The sequence below is a fragment of the Diceros bicornis genome, chromosome 5 (genome assembly GCF_020826845.1).
Source record: "Diceros bicornis minor isolate mBicDic1 chromosome 5, mDicBic1.mat.cur, whole genome shotgun sequence".
NCBI classification, from domain to species: Eukaryota; Metazoa; Chordata; class Mammalia; order Perissodactyla; family Rhinocerotidae; genus Diceros; species Diceros bicornis.
The window spans coordinates 12,819,249-12,840,194 of NC_080744.1; the positions used below are offsets into that span (position 1 = coordinate 12,819,249).

General features: G+C 38.3%; 1 protein-coding gene across 1 annotated transcript in view; it reads left to right on the forward strand.

The window, feature by feature from the left end:
- SLC25A21 (solute carrier family 25 member 21) overlaps nt 1-20,946 on the forward strand; it is a 458,329-nt gene that overhangs the window by 316,178 nt on the left and 121,205 nt on the right. The window contains exon 3 of the mRNA XM_058540705.1: nt 14,963-15,046. Coding sequence (XP_058396688.1) covers nt 14,963-15,046 — 84 coding nt within the window. The remainder of the gene's footprint in view (nt 1-14,962; nt 15,047-20,946) is intronic.

Consider the following 20,946-nt stretch of genomic DNA (forward strand, 5'->3'; position numbering starts at 1 on the left):
TTAATGAAGGAAATCATACGGTATTTGACCTTCTCTCTCTGACTTATTTCACTTTGCATTATACCCTCAATGTCAATCCATGTTGTCACAAATGGCTGGATTTCATCGTTTCTTATGGCTGAGTAGTATTCCATTGTGTATATATACCACATCTTCCTTATCCATTTGTCCCTTGATGGGCACTTAGGTTGCTTCCAAGTCTTGGCTATTGTAAATAACGCTGCAATGAACACAGGGGTGCATGTATCTTTACACATTGGTGTTTTCAAGTTCTTTGGATAAATATCCAGCAGTGGAATAGCTGGATCATATGGTAGTTCTATCCTTGATTTTTTGAGGAATCTCCGTACTGTTTTCCATAGTGGCTGCACCAGTTTGCACCCCCTCCAGCAGTGTATGAGAGTTCCCTTCTCTCCACATCCTCTCCAACACATGTTGTTTCCTGTCTTGTTAATTATAGTCATTCTGACGAGTGTGAGGTGATATCTCATCGTAGTTTTGATTTGCATTTCCCTGATAGTTAATGATTTTGAACATCTTTTCATGTGTCTGTTGGCCATCTGTATATCTTCTTTGGAGAAATGTCTGTTCAGGTCTTTTGCCCATTTTTTAATTGGGTTGTTAGTTTTTTTGTTGTTGAGATGCATGAGTTCTTTATATATTTTGGAGATTAAGCCCTTATCAGAAGTATGGTTTGCAAATATCTTCTCCCAATTGTTAGGTTGTCTTTTCGTTTTGTTGATGGTTTCCTTTGCTGTGCAGAAGCTTTTTAGTTTGATGTAGTCCCATTTGTTTATTTTTTCTATTGTTTCTCTTGCTCGTTCAGACATGGTGCTTGAAAGTATGTTGCTAAGACCGATGTCGAAGAGTGTACTGCCTATGTTTTCTTCTAGAAGTTTCATAGTTTCAGGTCTTACATTCAAGTCTTTAATCCATTTGGAGTTAATTTTTGTGTATGATGTAAGGTAAGGGTCTACTTTCATTTTTTTGCATGTGGCTATCCAGTTTTCCCAACATCATTTGTTGAAGAGACTTTCTTTTCTCCATTGTATGTTCTTGCCTCCTTTGTCGAAGATTAGCTGTCCATAGATGTGTGGATTTATTTCTGGGCTTTCGATTCTATTCCATTGATCTGTGTGTCTGTTTTTGTGCCAGTACCATGCTGTTTTGGTTACTATAGCTTTGTAGTATATTATGAAATCAGGAAGTGTGATACCTCCAGCTTTGTTCTTTTTTCTCAGGATTCCTTTACCTATTCGAGGTCTTTTGTTGTTCCATATAAATTTTAGGATTCTTTGTTCTATTTCTGTGAAAAGTGTTGTTAGAACTTTGATAGGGATTGCATTGAATCTATAGATTTCTTTAGGAAGTATGGACATCTTAACTATGTTAATTCTTCCAATCCAAGAGCACGGAATAAGATGTAGCTAGTCTTGATGTAAGATGTCTCTTGCAAAGCACATCTTGCAGGTGAAACAGGAGAGAGAACGGAGAAGCCCCACTCACATCTTAGAAGCCTCAGTCTGGAGGTGACATGCATCACTTCACTTATCCATTGAAAAGAACTAGTCACATTACCTACACCTGGATGTATAGAGGGCTGGGTATGTACTCGCTATCTGTCCGTGAAGGTACCATCCAGCATCAACTTCACACAATGAAAAAGGGAGCAGGAGGTTTCAGTGGACAGCTTATCACTTCTACTACAGTCCCTGCTGGATTCTTTTGTCCCAGTCCCAGTTCCCGGGAAACCTCATTACACCTCCTTGTCACACGTGTTCTCTGTGATAACCACCTTCCCCTTGATGTGAGTTACCTTGAGACATGTCAGTTTTAGCAACCAAAGCCCTTGGTGAAGCCATGGTCATTTAGGATAGGTATTGCAGTGTAACAAAAAAGTCATCTATTTATGCCTTCAAATTTCTGGAATGTTTACATTTGTGACCTTTAAGAAAATTTTCTTTATCTTCTTTGTGTCTAAAAGTGTGGTATCTTTAATTGTATACTTGTTTATGCATGGTGAATTTTTTCTTGTCATAAAAACTTTCAAAAATTATATAGCTTTTTAATTCTCTTGATAGCTGAAACTCAAACTAACACAAATAATATCACTAAAAGCTACATATATATATATATATATATATATATGTTTATATATTTGAACCAATCTTCTTTGCAGAAAGTTTTCTTGGCATCACATATTTAAAGTTGTGCATATACTGCTTCACCATTGAAAATACACATTTCTCAAGCCAGCCCTGATGGCCTAGCGGTTAAAGTTCAGCATGCTCCGCTTTGGTGGCCCAGGTTCAATTCCTGGGTGTGGAACCCCAACACTTGTCTGTCAGTAGCCGTGCTGTGGTGGCGGCTCACACAGAAGAACCAGAAGAACTTACAACTATACACAACTAGATACTGGAGCTTTGAGGGGGAAAAAGAAGAAAAAAGGAGGAAGATTGACAACAGATGGTAGCTTATGGCAAATCTTCCCCTGCAAAAAAAAAAAAAACCAACTCACTGAATTGTACATTTGAAGCTTGTGAGTTTTAAAAAAAAGAAAAACAATAGAAAATACACATTTCTCCCCTTGCTTTATTCCCAAAGTTGTCTACATTCAAGAGAAAGAAAAAAATAAGGAATACCTGCCAACTATTCTATAAATTATATCAAGATTTTTTAAAAGAGATGTTTCAAAGCATGGAATTGCAGCTGTCCCATGATTTCTGCCAGAATTTGACCTAACACACATGAGTAAGAGTGGGCTTAGCAGTTCCAAAAGTATTTATCCTGGGAAGTAGAATCCTTTGCAGTGGTTCTCTCTCTTTCTCTTTTCTTCCCCAGAAGGGATAGCACAATACCACCAGAGCCAAGAGAAAACCACAATGATTTGGTCAGAATTCTGAAAATATATAGGTTTTTCAAAACGCATTTTCATATTTTTCTCAAATTTTCAAACTAAACATGCATCTATGAGAATCTAAATAACAGACACTTACCACATAATCCATAATACAGGAGTGAAAAACAAACACAAAGAAACATGGAAGGATATTTTATTTGAAGAAACAAACAGAAACAGAATCCACAAAACAAATAGGGGGACAGAATGAAGAACGAGTTTTTACGGCTGATGTCGCTGAGCTTCATCATCATCCTCATCACAAGTTACACGTTAGTTCTTGTTTGGCTTCCAGGGGCGACAGGACTCTTTATTAAGCCCTCAGAGTGGAGGACTCTCGAAGGAATAGGAGCAATGGCAGCAGGACCATCCTCCCACCAGAAGGAAAGACTGCACCTGCCTGAGGTGTCCTATCTGAGCATGACCACAGAGCCTAGGGGAGAGAACACTAGAGGGAAATGGCAGCTGTCTGCCCCTTCCCTCCTCTCAGGACAGTGCATTCTCAGGGAAAGTTCCAACTCAGCCAGAGGCCACTTATCTCAGAACCTCAACTCTGGCACAGAACTCAGAAACAAAACACATGCAAAAATGTTCTCTGAAGAGCCAAAGTCGATGTTGCAAAGGCTAGGCACTGATGTTCATGGACCTGAATTGTAGTATGGCCCCTCAGGCCCTCGTTAAGAGCCATGACCAAGCTGGGTTATCTGGTCCTTAGTTCATTGCTGGTTTTTAGTGGTGAATTAAAGGTCATGGGAGAAATGCAGGAGAGAAAGAGTGGGAGGAGGGGAGGAGAGCAGGGAGAGTGGCTTAGAGGCAGACACACAGATGTGCAAGAAATGATAGCTCATTGCCTAGCAATAAGAGATAGAACAAACCATACAAGGAAAACAGAGAGCTAGAAAAGCACTGTGAGTCCATTAGTGTAGGGACTGTCCTGCCCAAGCCTTGTGGGGCCTGAGGAGATCACTGTGTAACAGCACTGGAGGGTGATTCCCATGCAGAAGGTCCCCACCAACCCCAGGCACTACAAAAATGCTATGTTGGCTTCCCTGTGTACTATTTAAGGAGGCAAGAAATAATATGACAAATCTGGGAAGACTTGCCTGTTATTAATATTTTAGTGCTACACCTTTGTCTCCTATTAGAATGCAAACTTTTGTAAGAGGGTCAATGTCTTAGTTAAGCAGAGTCTTAACACCTGAGTGCCCGGTACAGAGTAGTCACTCAATAAATGTTAGTTGGCTTGAATTCTCTGTAATTTCACTGTTTCAGAGCCCTTTTTATGTATTCACCGTAGGCTTAACTCTTATGTATTCACTGTAGGTATCTTACTTGGGTCTCGTTTTAAATGAAGGTCTTATGATTAGTCTTTAAAATATTACAGAACTTAGGTTAGCCAAGATATCCAATTATCTGGATCTTAATTTGTAGAACAGAGAGTTTTTTTTTTTAAGGTAATTTTTTTAGAATGCAAAGTTACATTTATGTAAAAGCTGCCAGTTGGAATAGATCAGCATTTTATAAAATTAAGTGACTTGAACTGGCTTGTAGTGCTTTGCTACCCGCCAAAGTACCCACCTGTAATTCTGCCAAAAATATTTGCTGTCTTTTATTAAACATTTGGTTTATTAGTGAAGCATAGTTTCCTGTACAAGTTCTGTGGACAAGTTAGGCCTGCTCCTGGGTGGGACTAATTCATGCATCACTTCTCTTGCCAGTGTTCTAAGTGATTTTTAATTATTTTCAGCACATTATTTGATGATGATAATGAAAGCACACCCTTCCACTGGGGCTCTCTAGAGCATGGGTTCATGTCATAATGGAATATTCATTATTAAAAGCATTTAGCTGAGAGAGACAGGGGAAGGGAGGGAAAGAGACAGACAGACGGACAGACAGAGAGAAGTTACAAAGCTCGTTGGTTGATATTGGCCTTGACGATATTCCCCAGTTACACAGTAGGCACTTAAACACTTGGAAATAAATAAACTCCATAGAATAGATGCTAGATAAATATAGAAAGATAAATAAAATTTTTATCCAGAATGTATCAATTCAATTATCTACAATGAGAGAGGTGAAAGGAATCACATGATGTCTTTTGCTCTTCAGATAGGACTGCCTCTAAATTCTTCTACAAAGATGTCCATCTCACCTCCTCCATGAAGAGTTCTCTCTCCATCCACAGTCTATACTCCTGACAGCGAGGAATCAAATTAAATGAACACAATCGATGCATCTCTGAAGTCTGGCTTTCCCCAGCACGGTTGATTCAGGGATGATTTCTTTAGAGTTCCAGAGATAAACCTCAAAGTCAGTTGGGTGATGTGCAAGTAACATTATTCCTTTTTTAACAAATGAAAAAGCTTGGGTTCAGAGAAGAAGTTTTGCTGGTCATTCACTGAACTAGAGACACTTCAGGGAACCCTATTCCATCTAGTCTGAGGCTTTCTAGCTCCAAGCTCATACTTTTTCTTTTTCAAGTGATTTTTTTAACCCTACAAAAGTAAGGAACCGTGAAACTAAGGGGCACCCTGAGATGAGATCATATATGTAAAAATGCTCTCAAAGTTAAAAGTGATTTACAACTAAGCAGTATGGTTACAATTTTTTTGGTCCTGTACATCTATGAAATACTTTTGAAAACTATGTCCTCATTTGGAACTGATAACTGATCCAAATCTTGGTAACATATGAGGTCAATCTTGGTATAAAAATAAAAACTTCCCTTAAAAATTTCCTCAACTGTGATAAGCATAAGCATGTTTTCTTCCTTATTAGCCAAGTTGATTATCTCCATTCCCCAAATGTCTTTCTAGCATAAGCATTTATGCTTATGAATGCAAGGAAACCACTCACTCTTTTAATCTTTCTTTCTTTGACATTACAGAAAAGCATCCTTCTTTATCAGTGTTAAATAAACCATAAAATAGGCGCACTTGATCAGTTAAAATAAAATGGAGTGGTATATTATGTCTCCAGAGACTCTATATCTTTGACATTCTCCCTCACAAGGACCCTGGCTTATGGTCTCTAGTGCATAACTAGTTTCTGTGAAGTGGCTCAGTTCCTAGGGCCAGTCAGAGAGTTCTGGTAGATTTGACTGCATTTGAATTCCCTGTTCTGGAAATCTTTTATGGAGGCCAGAAACCAAGAACTTCAGTCTCATCCTGAACAATGAGCTGAGGTTCACCAGGTAAGAATGATGTTGTGTGGTTCTCTGTTCCCAGGCAGTAGGTGCTTTTGGTGAAAGCTAGGAAAACTGGTGGACCCCAGGAGGTAGGTGGGGAAGATCAGAGAGAGAAAGAACATAGCTAACTTTTTTTGAGAGAGGGGTCAAATTTTTAAAAACTATAATTATTTTGGAAATAAGGGAAAACTATGATATTTGTCACAACTCTGGTAATTTTAATGTTTGATTGCTGAAGTCGATGTAGCCCTGTCTATCCTCATTACCTTGATAATAGGTTTTATTTCCAATCTGTGATCCATCTTTCCCTCATTTCCCAAGTATGAGTTGGTTTTATGCTGATTAAACCTGTATTGTCCAGCCTAGGTCAATGCACTCGGGAAAATGTAGGTAGGTGCATCTGGGTGTGACGTCATTTATAGGCATTAAATATGAAGTTTAATTAAATATATGTATTCATACACACATATGTATATTCAAAGAGCGGCAGCACTATAATCTGATATTAAGCGTGGTTTTATGACATGACGTATTTTATAAAGCGAAATTATTGAAAGTCATGGTAGTCAAGCTTTTGTTTAATTGAGACCAGTTTATGCTTGGAGCATTTTAATTATACAGCTATGTCAATTAGCCTATTTTATTACTTGTGGTTTAACATTATTAGATTTAGGTTGTAATCTCTAATGATCATTTGTCTCTGACTTGTTAACTAACACATTGTCATTAAAATAAATTTTAGAATTATATTGTCAGTAGACTTAGTTATTATCCCATAAGTAATATAAACAACTGGAGGAACTTGTGCCAGATGGTAGAATAAACTCTCTTATCATGATTCATTTTACAATGTCAAATTTTACACACGTTCTAAATACTAAAAATACTGTATGTCTTATAACTGTGTAAGATGTGCAGAAGTAGATCTAGTTCATCACAATAATCAGGGACACCTAGGTAAATGTTTATTGTAATGAAATTTGTGGTTGGCAAAATGATGAACCATGTATAGGATATTTAAGTGTACTGTTAAAGTGTGAATTGTAAAATGTACAGTCACAGAATATCAGACTCTACATCTCCTTGGCTTGTGAAAGGAGCCTGTAATTAGGTGTGTCTAGGATCACAGGAAATTACTTAAAGTATAATCAGGCTATCTGGGTTGATCTGATATTTCAGAGAGATAATATTTTTGAGGCTCTGTTCAAAAACGTGTTCAAAATTACACGGCACAGGAGATTTCCCTTGCTTTTGTGGCCTTGCCAAGATGTTGTTACCTTATCTGTAGTAATTATCTAGGCTGACTGAACACTCCAGGTTACATATTTCTTCAAATTATAAACTGTTTTATAATAACAGAGAGAAATTTATTGGTCTTCTTTACAATATTTTAAACGCTAAGCCAAAGCATAGCCCAGCCCACCTACACCTAGTAAAGACGTTTAGACTTGAAACAGGCAAAGGACATCTTAATTTTTACCAGGTATAGGTCTCTATTTCTGTTATAGAGAGATTCTTTTAGGGACATGACTGAGCAGCAATCAGGAAAAGTATCTTTCCTTTCCCTGAATTTTTAGAATAATTTGATAAGCAGCCAGATATGTATGAGTACAGATTTGAATTTCTGTCAGTGATGGCTGCTCAGGCAGAGCCAAACTGGTGCCCCTTGTGGATTTGTTAGCAGTATTTTAGAGTGTTAATCGATGCCAGGCCTAGACTGTGAACCCAGCAAGCAAGGGCAATGCTGAAGTCGCAGATGAACCAAGTTCCTAGAATCTCTATTTAACGCTTGTATTCTGCCTTATTTTATCATTAATTACTAACATCTCCCTGCCCCCCACCTCTTTGTTCCATTCTAGAAGGCAAGATCTGTGGTTTATTCATCTTTGGGTCCCCAGAACTCTTAACCTTGCCCCTTGTGCAGATGGGGATCTCAGGAAATCTTGAGACAGAAATCTATGTCTAGAATTGTAAACCACACGCTTCCAACGCGATCAGAAGGCTCTTGTGTTCATCATAGCTAAGGCAATGTTGTGTGGATTACTGTTATATTTAATCTCAAGTAAAAAAAAATACCCACAGCCTTTCTTTTTTCAAAAAATTACCATTCACAACCACCAGGTACTTAAAATTGGAACAATAAAGCTATGGACATAGAGAAATGTTAGGAGGAAACAGTTCTCTCCAGCACTTCCTGAAGAAAACTGACAGAATCATCTCTCAAATCAGCAGCCTCATCTCCCCATCATCTGATGTGGTCTTTTTGTGGGATGGCACATGCAGAGGCCCCGTTCCCCCCAAGTGAGGGATTAGCTTTGCATGGGAAGGGGTACTTCTTCTCTTGGGACAGCCTCAGTGGAAGGTGACTTTTCAGAGTACAGGAAACAAATGTACATGGTGGGATTTTTTCTAAAGATATGCTTTCTAGAGCTTTTCCCCAAAGTTTGTAAGGTGGGTGTGTACACCTAAATTTCGAAGTTTCAGACGTGTCTTCGCGTGTTCATTCTGACTTTACCATGCTCAATCAACCAGTCAGAAAGCAAACATACTCTGTAGGAGCAACATCTTATTTCGGTAAGATAGGCTAATTACAGTGAATTAAAATCTTTATTTAATCTTCCTACAGCTATCCTTTTAATGCGTTCTGTAATTGCAAACCTTTAGTCTGTTAATCTCTGATTCATTAGTGGATTTCTTAAGTGTTTATTAAGGAGCACGTGCAACATTCTAGTAATTACTAATAATCTTTGTTCATAGCCCATTTACAAAGATCTCTGTGGGGAGTTTCATTTGGTTCATCACCACTTATTGTCAGAGTACAATTTTTATTAGCAGTCTCCCGCATCTATAAAATGTGGAATTGGGGGCTTTACAGAACAAAAAGAAATGTCTCTTCTCTCTTATGACTGACAAATATGAAGTCTGTGTGTCGCTGTCCCTTCAAAATCAAAGTTGTGTCTAATGTCTGCTGTCCCATTTTACTGCTGGGGAGAAAGGTAAAGAGGGATACATGACAATTCTCTCCAGTTTATACTTTATATCAGTGGCCACACTGGAATCGTAACTGGTGGCACCTAGTCTGTGTCTCAGTCCCTGATGTGCCTCACTTCCTTGAACACAAAGGTGTCATTTTTATGTCACCTAGTGCATTATGGCAGCATAAATTCCACTCAGGAAAAAAGTGCCACATAGGGCTGTCTTTGGTGCTAAAGGGACTCTGTATCCCTACCCGAAACAAACCCAAACCTTCCTACCTCCTCTGGGATAGGTGAAATCCCTTTAACAGGGGACAAGATCTGAGAGACAGTGTATCAAATTAAAAGCCATAATAAGGATAAATAATTGATGTGAATGCTTTTCTGATAGCAGAGTTGAATAGGGGAAGGGAGGAGAAAGCAGAAGAATACTGTTGAACTGGAAAATGATCTGGAGATGGGGCTAGAAATAAACTTCACCTATCTCACAGCTTTGCTTAGCATTAGTGATAGAGCGAAAGGGATGGCTTGGAACTGCTTTTGTCCCCACTCCCAAGTCTCCATCAGTTCCCTACCCTAAAGCACCACGAATAATCATATGATCTAACTCAAAAACAGAGTGTGTGCTATGTAAATATAGCTTCAGGGCAGATCTTATCAGCTACCCCAATCTGACTCTTTGTCCTTCATATAAATATATAAATTTTACATACATATACGTATATATATACATGCGTGTGTGTGTGTGTGTGTCCTGAAGCTTCCACTCCCCAGAACAGATTCTATCAGCCATCAGTAATTTTTAGACGATAGATGTAAAATTGCCTTGGAAATAAAGGAATTGCATGAATTTGAGAGTTTGGAAGTTCCAAACAACCTCATCCTACAGTTTTTAAGGCAGCAAAGCCATTTTGTTTCTTATAGACATATCTCCTCGTGGCCACATCTTAAGAGGTGCTCAGACAATTTGAACACCTCAAGTGGCATTTTTAATGGTGCTGAGGATCAACAACTGACTAGTTTATAATTTGATGTCACTGACTGAGCACACAGTTAAGTCAGTGGGAAAAGCTGCAGTCATGGTTCTTGACGAGTTCAGAGAAAAATATTTTAGTGAGTGAGAACATTCTTTGGCTTTAAAAATAGGCTTGTGCATTTGTTTATGCACTCTGAGCAGCCCTTCCTTGCCCTGGTGGTTACCACAGCATCTCGCTTCATGTTTACCGCGTGGCGGATGGTAAGGGTTCTTCCCTCGCATTTGTAGGCGTGTGCAGGGATACGTTCCCTGGCACCACAGCAGGTAGGATTGCTGGCTCCTGGGCAATGGAGTGTAGGGTTTGAGCCACACTCACCCCCTTGTGTTTCATTCTGACCAGATGTTAGGCACTAGGTAGTTCTCAAGTGTTACCCCATTGTCCAACTTGCCAGTTTGGCAGTAAGTTTTCATTCTAATAAAAGAAGTTACCCAGATGGAGATTCCAGATGTGCCTAAGCTGCTTTTATTAGGACAGTGGAAAGATCCAACCTTGTCTTCTAAATACAATCAGGAGTAGTGTGGCTTTGCCTTTGTAATTTTACAAAGAGTTGTATTACGTAACTGGAAAATTGTGTCCCCGAGCATAGAGAGAATTTGTTAACACAGAATGCAACTTGGAAAATGCTGATGTAAAGCTTCAATCCAAGAGAGAAACCTTTTAAGTTGCTGAAATGTAGTGGAGAGGAGGAAGGAAATTGCTGTTTTACATGATTGACCAAAATTCACTATAATTATATCGACTTGAAACAGATTCCTTAGAAGAACTGATAACTCTGTGATCAGAATAAGTCATGTGTAGTGGAACTAAATACTGCATGTACTTTCTCTGCAAAGTGAAGACACGCTGGATGTGAGATGCACCATAGAAACTTACTTGCCTTACCCTCTCTTGGGACCTCCAGCCACTTTAGCAGAATAAGGAATGGTGGGGAGGCTTTGCCGTGCTTGCCTGTCCTTCTGCATCCCTATACGAAACAGCTTGTGGACTCTCCTCATGTAATGTTATTTTGATGTTGCCGCTCCTGTTTGTAATTAACCCAGCGTCACTCATCAGACAGTCAGCTTCTAAATGGAACGCTCCTCAAGAATTCCACTGACTGTCCTTGTTGCCTGTTCTAAAGTGTGTGGGTAAAGCTGAATCACAGATATTTAGCACAAAGGTATCCTTCCTGTTTTCCCTCTTCCCTCCAATATCTCTGGATAGCACTATTTTCTGTCAGCCACAGTCCACCCATAGATAGGAGATCATGTCGAGTAAGAGTGATACTGGTGCTAATTCAGTGCCAGTAAAACTCACTGGCTGCCATCTGATACTCCGAAGCACTATTCCTAAACATTATTACTTGCATATGGTCATCATCTATGTGCACATCTCCTTCACCTAACTATAAGCTTCTAAAGAGCAGGATTATGTCTTATTTCTTTGTAATCCTCCAAATAGTGGAGTACCCAATACACAGTAAGTGTGCAAGGCCTCTTATTAACTGAATGAATAGCCCATTAGGAGTATTATCTGTGGAATTCTGAAAAAGGAAAGAAATTGCAACTAGTGAGTAAAGTGCCTAGACTTCCAATAGCCAGGTTAGATAACTAGGTAATTATGAAATAGCTGTACTCTGTATTATGTTTGCATAAGCTGACAGGAGAGCCGCCTTGCTATTACGTGAGCATGCAAATGTTATAGACAAAGCTGATGTCTCTAACCCCAGCAGTAAACGAGGGGCTAAGGTCAGTTTTCTAGGCATTGGGATTTTCTAGGCATTCAGCTGAGGAGCAGAAAAAAGTCAAATGCTGTATAGTAAGCTTTGACTTTATCACATAAATACCGTCCTCTAACGCGCTCAGGGCTGCACCCACCCTGAGCAGCTGAAGGCTGCCGGCAGAGTGCTGGGACATCTATCTGTCCTGAGAGAAACGTGGAACAGGTTGCTGCGGTGGGGATCTTTCCCCTCGCTTCTCTTGAAACAGCAGCTTTCCCTCATGGCCTTTATTTCTCTCATTTCCCCACCTGGAATGCTTCCTTCTGGCTGATTCTTTTTGCCCCTCTGAATCCTACGAGGACCAGCTAAATCCCTTCTCTTTCCTGAAGTCCTTCCTGACCTGTGAAAGCAGTAATTGCTCCCCGCGATGAACACCTGGGCAACTTGGTGCTGACGCTACTTTACATTTTGGATATTTTTTCTTGTATAGTTAATTATTTTTTCTCATTTGTTTATTTGTTATGCTTCTTGAGAATGGAGATGATGCCCTGAGTTTTTGTAAAACCTGTAGCATCTTATTTCTTCCCGCAAATATTTTTAAAATACTTGGTAATTTGGGGGAAAACATCTAGAAAGGAATTTGATGGAGGTAAATGAACTTAATGAAAATTATTACAGCTATTATGAAAAAAATCTATGAGCATGTAATACTTTTATAATAGGTAAAACTCTTTTAAATAATTTTCTTAAAAATTTTCTTAAAAGAACCATTGAAGAGTCTTGGATTTCCTAACTAGACATAAGAAAATGTTTCATACTCAGCAATGGATATAGGTTACGAATATGCAAATACAGAGGTGGAGATTCTTTTTTGAACTAGAATCAAAGTCATATTTTGGAAATCGCTCTCTATGTTCCAGAATTATTTTTTGTATAAATCTCCGTGTAGTTCTCCCATTGTATGATTTTGTGTTTAGTGTTGATTCATTTGTATCCTGAGTACCAAGTTATTTCATCTACATGCAGTAGTCCAGAAATACCAAACATGGCCCATCTCCCTGACCATCAAATCATGTACAAAGCTGCTGTCCGAGTCTCTGGGCCAGTGGTTAGACGCGAAACAAGTGCACCTCTGGATCCAGAACAGTTTAAATCAGCTAGCTATACTGGTCCATGACCTTCTGATAGGTTCCACGCAATTTAAATTTAAGAGATATACTTCTCATGATCATGCTAATTGAGGTGTAAGTTTGACAAGCAAAACCATTATGAAGATGAATATTGATGACATTTTAAACTTGGGCATTAGTAGGTCTAGAGCTGTGGAATATTACTTACTGGGTTGAGGAGGATCAAGAGGGGATCATGTTGAATGTATCATAAAAAAAAATGATTTAAAGAGAAAACGGACTATCCAACAAGCTCACTCCTTTCATTACATTTCGGTTGCTTTCATTCATATTCTGGCGTTATTATCTTCACCCAGACTATTGATTGCCTTCATGATTGTTCTGCCCTCCATACTCCCATTCTGATCCACCAGTCAGGCAATAAATATCTTCTTAGGGTTTTGTACATGCCAGGTGCTCTGCTGGAAGACTCAGCTCCCTAATCTCAGAACGGATACTCGCCTGCACAGTCACACTCAGCAACTTTCCTCTTTACAAAACCAAATGCAATCCAGCATCTCTTGCCAGTCTTATCATATACTTATTCTGTTCATCTGCCCAACTGCTTCAGTCAAAGTAAAATATTCACCCTTTTCTGTGATATATGTGTCAGTTTTCAGTATAATTTCCTAGGGCCTAGAACTACAAAATATATCATTGTTAGAGGTAGAAAATTGTGTTCATGTCGTAAATCCAACAATCTGAGAAAAGCATCTTAATGTAAACAACATTAGAGGAGATTTGGAAAGTTGTTTTAAAAAATGTTTGATAAAATTGTGGGGGGAAGTGCAGAAGAGAGAAGGTCCTTAACTCAGAATTGGGACAAGGAAGTTAAACACAAGGAATAGGCAGACTAAAGAAACCAGAAAATGGAGAACATAGAGGAAATGAGAGTGATGGTCATAAATCTCTAGAAACAAACCCCAGGGCAAAATACAAAATAAAAATTTCAGACCTTCGTACTGGAAACTCCCACATTTTGAACGTTAGAGTTCTGAGATGCATGATCCTACCCAAAAAGAAGAAAAAAAAGGAATTTAGTTCTCCAAAATGGGACACATTTTTTTTTTTTTTTTTTTTTTTTTTTTTTTTGTGAGGAGATCAGCCCTGAGCTAACATCCGCCAATCCTCCTCTTTTTTTGCTGAGGAAGACGGCCCTGGGCTAACATCGGTGCCTATCTTCCTCCACTTTATATGGGACGCCGCCACAGCATGGCTTACCAAGCAGTGCGTCGGTGCGCGCCCGGATCCGAACCAGCGAACCCCGGGCCGCCGCAGCGGCGGAGCGCGCGCACTTAACCGCTTGCGCCACCGGGCCGGCCCCCAAAATGGGACACATTTTTATTGAGAATCAACTATGTGCAAAGCACTGTGCTTCTTTGAAGATCCAGGTAGTCTGAACTACCCCTAATGACCGACTCTGCTCCATCATGAAGCAACGATGGCAAACTGTACAGCAATACAGCCCCACCTCTTGCACTAAGCACAGGCTCCTGTCTGCCAGAATGAATTCCAAATTCACAATCAGGATAAAAGTTAGGCCATATTAGCTGTTCTGTATTTTTAACCTTTGTATCAAATTACCATCAAGGAACACTAATAAAGATAAGAAATAGAACTACATATTTGTTTCATATGCATCTTCAGATTTCTGAATTATACATTAAAACAATCTATGACATCTGTGTATGCTTTTCACAAAAGAAAAAAGCATAAATGCCTCAGGGAGCATCAGCCTGGCTAAGAAACAGATGAAAAAAACCTCTTTCTACAGTTTCTATTAAAGTACAGAGAAATATCATATAATTTTAAAGGCTACAAAAATAAGGTAAAGATTATATAAGGCAAATAAATCAATAAAATCTATAGCAAGTACAAGAATATTTTAGATTAATCTGAAAAAGCTGAATTTCCTAAGACCTTGAAAAATGAGACAAGCCATTTGGCAAAATCCTTAACTTGGATTTTTTTGTTTGTTTGATTTTGTTTCTAGGTTCCAGATTCAGAGATGTGCAACTGATCCAAACAGTTATAAAAGCTTAGGAGACAGCTTTCGAGTGATTTTCCGAACCGAGGGGTATGTATGGTTCTTTGTATATAGACTCTATGTTGATATAGACATTTTAAGGTATTTCTACACGTTTTCTCATTTTGAATGGCTTATTTTCCAATTCTTATTAGGGAAAAAATACTTAAAAGGGTGCCTTCCCACTTTTTCGTATTTCTTCCGATAATATGATTAAAAACGAAATAGGTATACAATGAAAACTACCACAAAAAGGATATTAATCATCAGTTTAATGACTAGAGGACAATTTCTAATTTGTGCCATTAAGACTTTTTAAAGTTATCATAACTGGGACTATCTAAATATAGTAGTTCTTTATTTTGATACTTTTATAATATCCAAATGTGTTCTTTGTTTGCATAGTGGTTTATAAATATTCAGTCAAAACAGATCTATGTCAAAAATTGAAGTGTCAAATTCATTATCCTATCTGTTAGATGATTGGATGAATGGAATATTTTGGTTACGTAGCTAAAATTGTCTTTGATGTATAGATTCAATTAGACTCTATCCAGCATAATTTTCCAAAGGATATTACATTTGCTTTTGGAAGTTGTTTTCCTAAGAGAATTTGTTGAAAATAATAATTATTCAAAAATTATAACAATAATAATAGTAACTAGTATATATTTAGTCTCCACTATGTACTAGGAAATCTCATAACTGTAATGTAGGTTCTATTAGGATCTATTCCAATTGGATAGATGAAGAAACCAAGACCCAGAGAAATTAGTAACTGTTACATATCTGATAAATAGTGGAGCTGGGACTCAAATCCAGTCTGCTTGACCCAAAGTCCATGCTCCTAACCTCTGTAGTTCACTACCTCTGTTGGCACATTAAACTGTGGCTACTATTCTGCTAATTGTTTATTTCACTTAAAATATATCATTGATAACTTTCCATGCCAGTATATTCTTTTTAACAACAGCATAGTAGTTTTTTTTTCCTCCATGCTGCAATTTATTACATTAATCCTTTTGATGGACCATTAGGTTGCCTCCAGATTTTTACGATTATAAACAACAGAGCAATAAATATTCTTATACTATTTTTGCACATTTGTGTGTTTATGTATATATTTCTATAAAATAAGTTGCTAGCTTTGGACTTACAGGATCAAATGATATGCACATTTTAAGTCATAGATGTTGCCAAATTATCTGCCAAAAAATGTGTACCAGTTTTATGCCCTTAGTATTTAAGAGTTCTCATTTCTCCACACCCTCTCAAACACTGGACATTACCAAGCATTATTTGGTATATCTGTCACTCACGTGCATCTCCTGTTAATAATCTCATAGGTGAAAAATAAAACTGTCTTAATAGTATTCCTTTGATTGTAACTGGGATTGAGCATGCTTTTATATCATTAGGTATCATTTCTTTTATGAATTCCTTATTTGTGTCCTTTGTCCATTTCTCTTCGGTTAGATTTTTTTATTGATTTGTAGGAGCTCAGTATATATTATAGGTATTAATTCTTTGACTATTACACAGATTGCAAATATTTTTTACCAACTTGTCATTTGTCTTACAACTTTTAGAAGTTTGTGATTTTTGAAGATTGTGATTTTGTGATTATATCTATCTTTTCCCTTGTGATAGCTGACCTCGATGTCACATTAAAAAAGTACATCCTCTACTCCAAGACTATAAACATTTTCTTCTAGTACTTTTTACATTTAAATCTTTAATCCATCTGAGAATTTTTTTAATATGCAATGTCGTATATAGAATTAAATTTTATTTTCAGATGGTTAGTCAATTGTCCAAACACCACTTGTTGAAAAATCCATCCTTTACTCACTAATTGGAAATGCTAGCTTTTGCATATATTAAACTTCCACATATACATCATCTGAATTTTCTGTTCTATTTCTCCATTTACTATTCTGTTTAATTAATGTCTCTATGCCAGTATCATAACTGTTTTAATTCTTAACTGTTTAATATCTGTTTATATAACTGTTTAATATCTTTAGAGTATTTTGGGAATATGTAAAAATATGCCCTGCAGTATAAAGTCTAAACTCTTCATCATGATATACAGAGCCCTTTCCAGCATGGCCCTCTCTTCTTCTCCAGGCTCATTCCCCATACACACACCTGCTCTAGGAATAGCAAATGTTTGCAGTCCGCCGGTCTCGCATACTCTCATGGCTTTGCATGCTAGTCCCTATTCGTGGAGAAACCAACCTCCTAATCCACCTAAGAAACTACCCCTCTTCATTCAAGAGTGCCCTCAAGTTTCCCCCTCCCTGACCATCTTTTCTCTACCACAGGCTTTCTTTACCAGTCGTTCTTTCTTTATATACATGTGCTATATAAAATATAGCATGCACCATCCTGCGTTACTGTGCTCGTTTTTCTGTCTCCTCTCTCCCACTCCAAAAATGTATTTTCCTAAGGGCCATGTCACATTTAGCTCTGTATTCCTGATGCCTGGGTTTGGCACTGAGTAGAGATACTTGGTAAATGCACACTGAGCGAATGAGTGCAAGTCATCGTACCAACATCATAATGATGCAAAATGAAATAGATGATAATTCCTGCTGTAGACCACCCCCTCTAAAGTTTTAATGATGATTATGATTCCTGATTAAATATTTTGAGGTCACCTAGTGACATAGGATCAGCAAATTCTTCCTATTACTCTGGTGATGTGGTACCTAAGTGCCATACATTGATAATATACCTGCATTTATGACACCTGGGATCAAAATCATGTTCATTTTACCCAAAATTTATATAAAGTTAAAGACATCATAGTGTATTATATAGTCAACAAAAGTGTCTTTTTCCAGTAAAACAGTAGTGTCAGCATTGCCAAGTTCTATAAGCTGTAACAGATACCTCTGAATTGGATGTGGGAGTTCCTTAGCCAGGCTCTTCATTTCATGTGTGTTTCAGGAATAATTTGATGTTTCTGCTTTGATATCAAGTAATATAACAAACATACAGTATGTGTGGTCCTTGCGTAGTAAAATTGGCCTTTTGCTAGACTTTATGTATAATTGCTTCTAGAGCAAATTGACATTCTTTCTGTAATGCCTTTAGATCTGGACATGTTGTTAGCCAAAACCCAGAGAAGTCTAGTCTTAGAGATGGAAATATTGGTAAAAATACAAAAGAAAAAGCTGCCTGTTACTTTTGATACACAGCAAGAGCGTTTCATAGCCTTAGGTTAAAAAAAAAAAGAAAAAGAAACCTTTTAACACATGCTGTGTTGAATTTTTTTTTTCCTAGTCAAAGCAGTTCCTTTTCATTCTCTTATTTAGCTTTTAGGATACACTCTGCTTTCAAAAATGTTTTTCTCATTCAGGGGCATGGAGGCCAGTTTTGTCTGTGTCCTCTGGGAAGATAGCACAAGTCAATTTGACTATTAGCATAATTAGAAGAATTCATCTCTCCTGGTTTTTCCCATCTCCTCCAAGTTAAAAGTTTTGAAAGCTGGTCCTTTTCTGTTGTTAAAACATTCAAGTCTGTTAATACACTTAGAATCTGCACAGATCTCCCATTTTCCCGCTGTAAGAAAGGGAAGTGGTACTCGTCATCATTCTTAAGAGAGACGATTCCCCACCTCTCTGCCCAGAATTCACAAGTTTCCAAGACACAATAGCTCAATTACAGGAGTCCAAATCCCTTTACTGCTTCTAAGATTCTTTTTCTTCTTAAAAGCATAGATACACTGTACTTTTATTAAAGATAGTTTTTCAACCCAGCTTTACAGAAGTGAAATTAATTTAAGTTAAAAAAAAAAAGGGCCTTCCAAATTCTGAGTAAGGATTTCTATTATATGGAGTCATCCTATTTAGTTAGCTTTTACCAGAGAAGCCATCACTGTGTTCTCTAATGGAGAAGAGAGAACTCAGAGGGAAGGAATTTGTCACTGTTGAGAGTCCCTCCATCGTTTTTCCAGTACACTATATCACCTTTCACTAAACACCAAATTTTGTTATTTATTGAATGAAAAGAAGACAATGTGGAAGTAGTGGCTGTAAACCTTTAATTTTAAAATAGCTGTTCTAAATGCCTTTGGTGTTCCCACCCTCAAATCACATAGCAATTGAAAGCTGCTTTTATCTCCTCCTTCAAGTAAAGTATGAAAGCTCTGAGAGACCAGTATATGTTCAGCCAACCAAATCTTGTCGATTCTGAGGCAGCACCACAAACCCTCTGACAACTCAAGACTCTTCATCCAGCCCTTGCCCCATCCCTTGTTGACAACTTTGTATCTCTGATAAGTTCATGGTTTTCCATCAGTCTACTCTCATCCTGCGTGTTCTTTAGTTTTCTTATGGGAAAAATTCTTGGGCTTGGTTTGCCCAAGGCAAATAACTAGGAAACAGCTAGGTCAGATTAAACTTAGTTTCAAATGAGAAACATGTTGATTGCTGGTGCCTTCAGAAATATGGTATTCTTCAGAAAGTATTACTGTAGAAAATATGTGGTTGCATTTGGGGGGCGTTTGAACTGTGTTTTGTTTCGCGATTTGTTTTCTGTAACCACTGATGCTGCCCCAAGTATCATCTTACAATCAGACCACTTGGTGATTATAATATTTTCTAGTTAAATGACATTTAAGGCCTCGTTTTATGAGCTCCAGTGTAATTGGCTAATTTGGTAAACTCCAGATGTGTGAGATAATGTGCCACTCGTTTAAGTGCCTTTCAGACGGCATAAATGGCACAGCCCCAGGGGGTATAATCACTCCCTCTTGTTTTCATTAAGAAGGGGAATGAGTGGCTTGTGACACAGACAAAGGAAGTGGGGCGTCTACAACTCAAAATCAACAACAACCTGGTAAGATTTGGACATTTTCTTTTTACAGGTGAACTTGCTCCAAGATCTTTGGCTTAATTTGGTGTCTTAGTGGGTCTACTTTTTAAAAAATAGTTTCCATAACCAAACATGAAAAGACCTCTGAAAACAGAAAGACCTGCCCCTATAGAGAACTCCCTGAGTAAAGTAGTATCTAGAAACCGTCCCTCGCTCTCTTGTGGAAGTGAGGGGAAGCATTGGGTTTGAAGAGACGATGGAGGAGTTAACTCTTCCCACAGCCAGGAATCTTAGTTATTTGAGCAATCAGTGTCCTCACCACCTGAACCAAGTTCCACCTTCACAAGGCCCAGTAGTTGCTGCTGCTTTCTCTCTCTTCTCTTGACCCCCTTCATCATCTGACAGAAACCAACTCATCCACCCAGGATTGCCAGACTGGAGTGGGGGGGGGGTGGTTCTTGTCATCACTGTTCCCTGGATCCCAGGGCTGGTCCCTCTTCTCTCACTGTCGATCCAGTGGATTTCACATACAGCTGAGTCTTGGGTCACTGTGGACTCATTGCCACTTAACCAAGGCAGAGTTTTCACTCAGATTAATTACAGACTGCACCTCAGGCTCCTAAACAGATAATCCACAGTGCAAGTCAATTGTGTATTGATCATTGGGTGTTGACTGGGTTTCCAAGCCTGGTTTGCCCACGTGAATTCATTCTTTGGCAGGTGCCAGATGTGCACCGTGACTTCTGTGATGCATTTCCTGGTGCCTTGATGCCTTCTCTCCTTTCCTTTTTGTTTTACCAAAGAGGCCCTTCCTGGTACCACTGGACCTCCCTTGAGTGCTCCCTTGTTTTGTTTTCTTTCCAGCTTTATCGAGGTATAATTGACATATAACATTGTGTAAGCTGAAGATGTACAACAAACATAGTGATTTCATACACATATGTATTGAGAAATGATTACCACAATAGGGTCAGTTAACACCTCCACCACTTCACATAATTATCATTTTTTGTGTATAGTAAGAAAATTTAAGATCTACTCCTAACAGCTTTCAGGTGTACAATACAGTATTGTTAACCCTAGTCACCATGCTGTCCGTGACATCCCTGCTCCTTTGTTTTCATGTG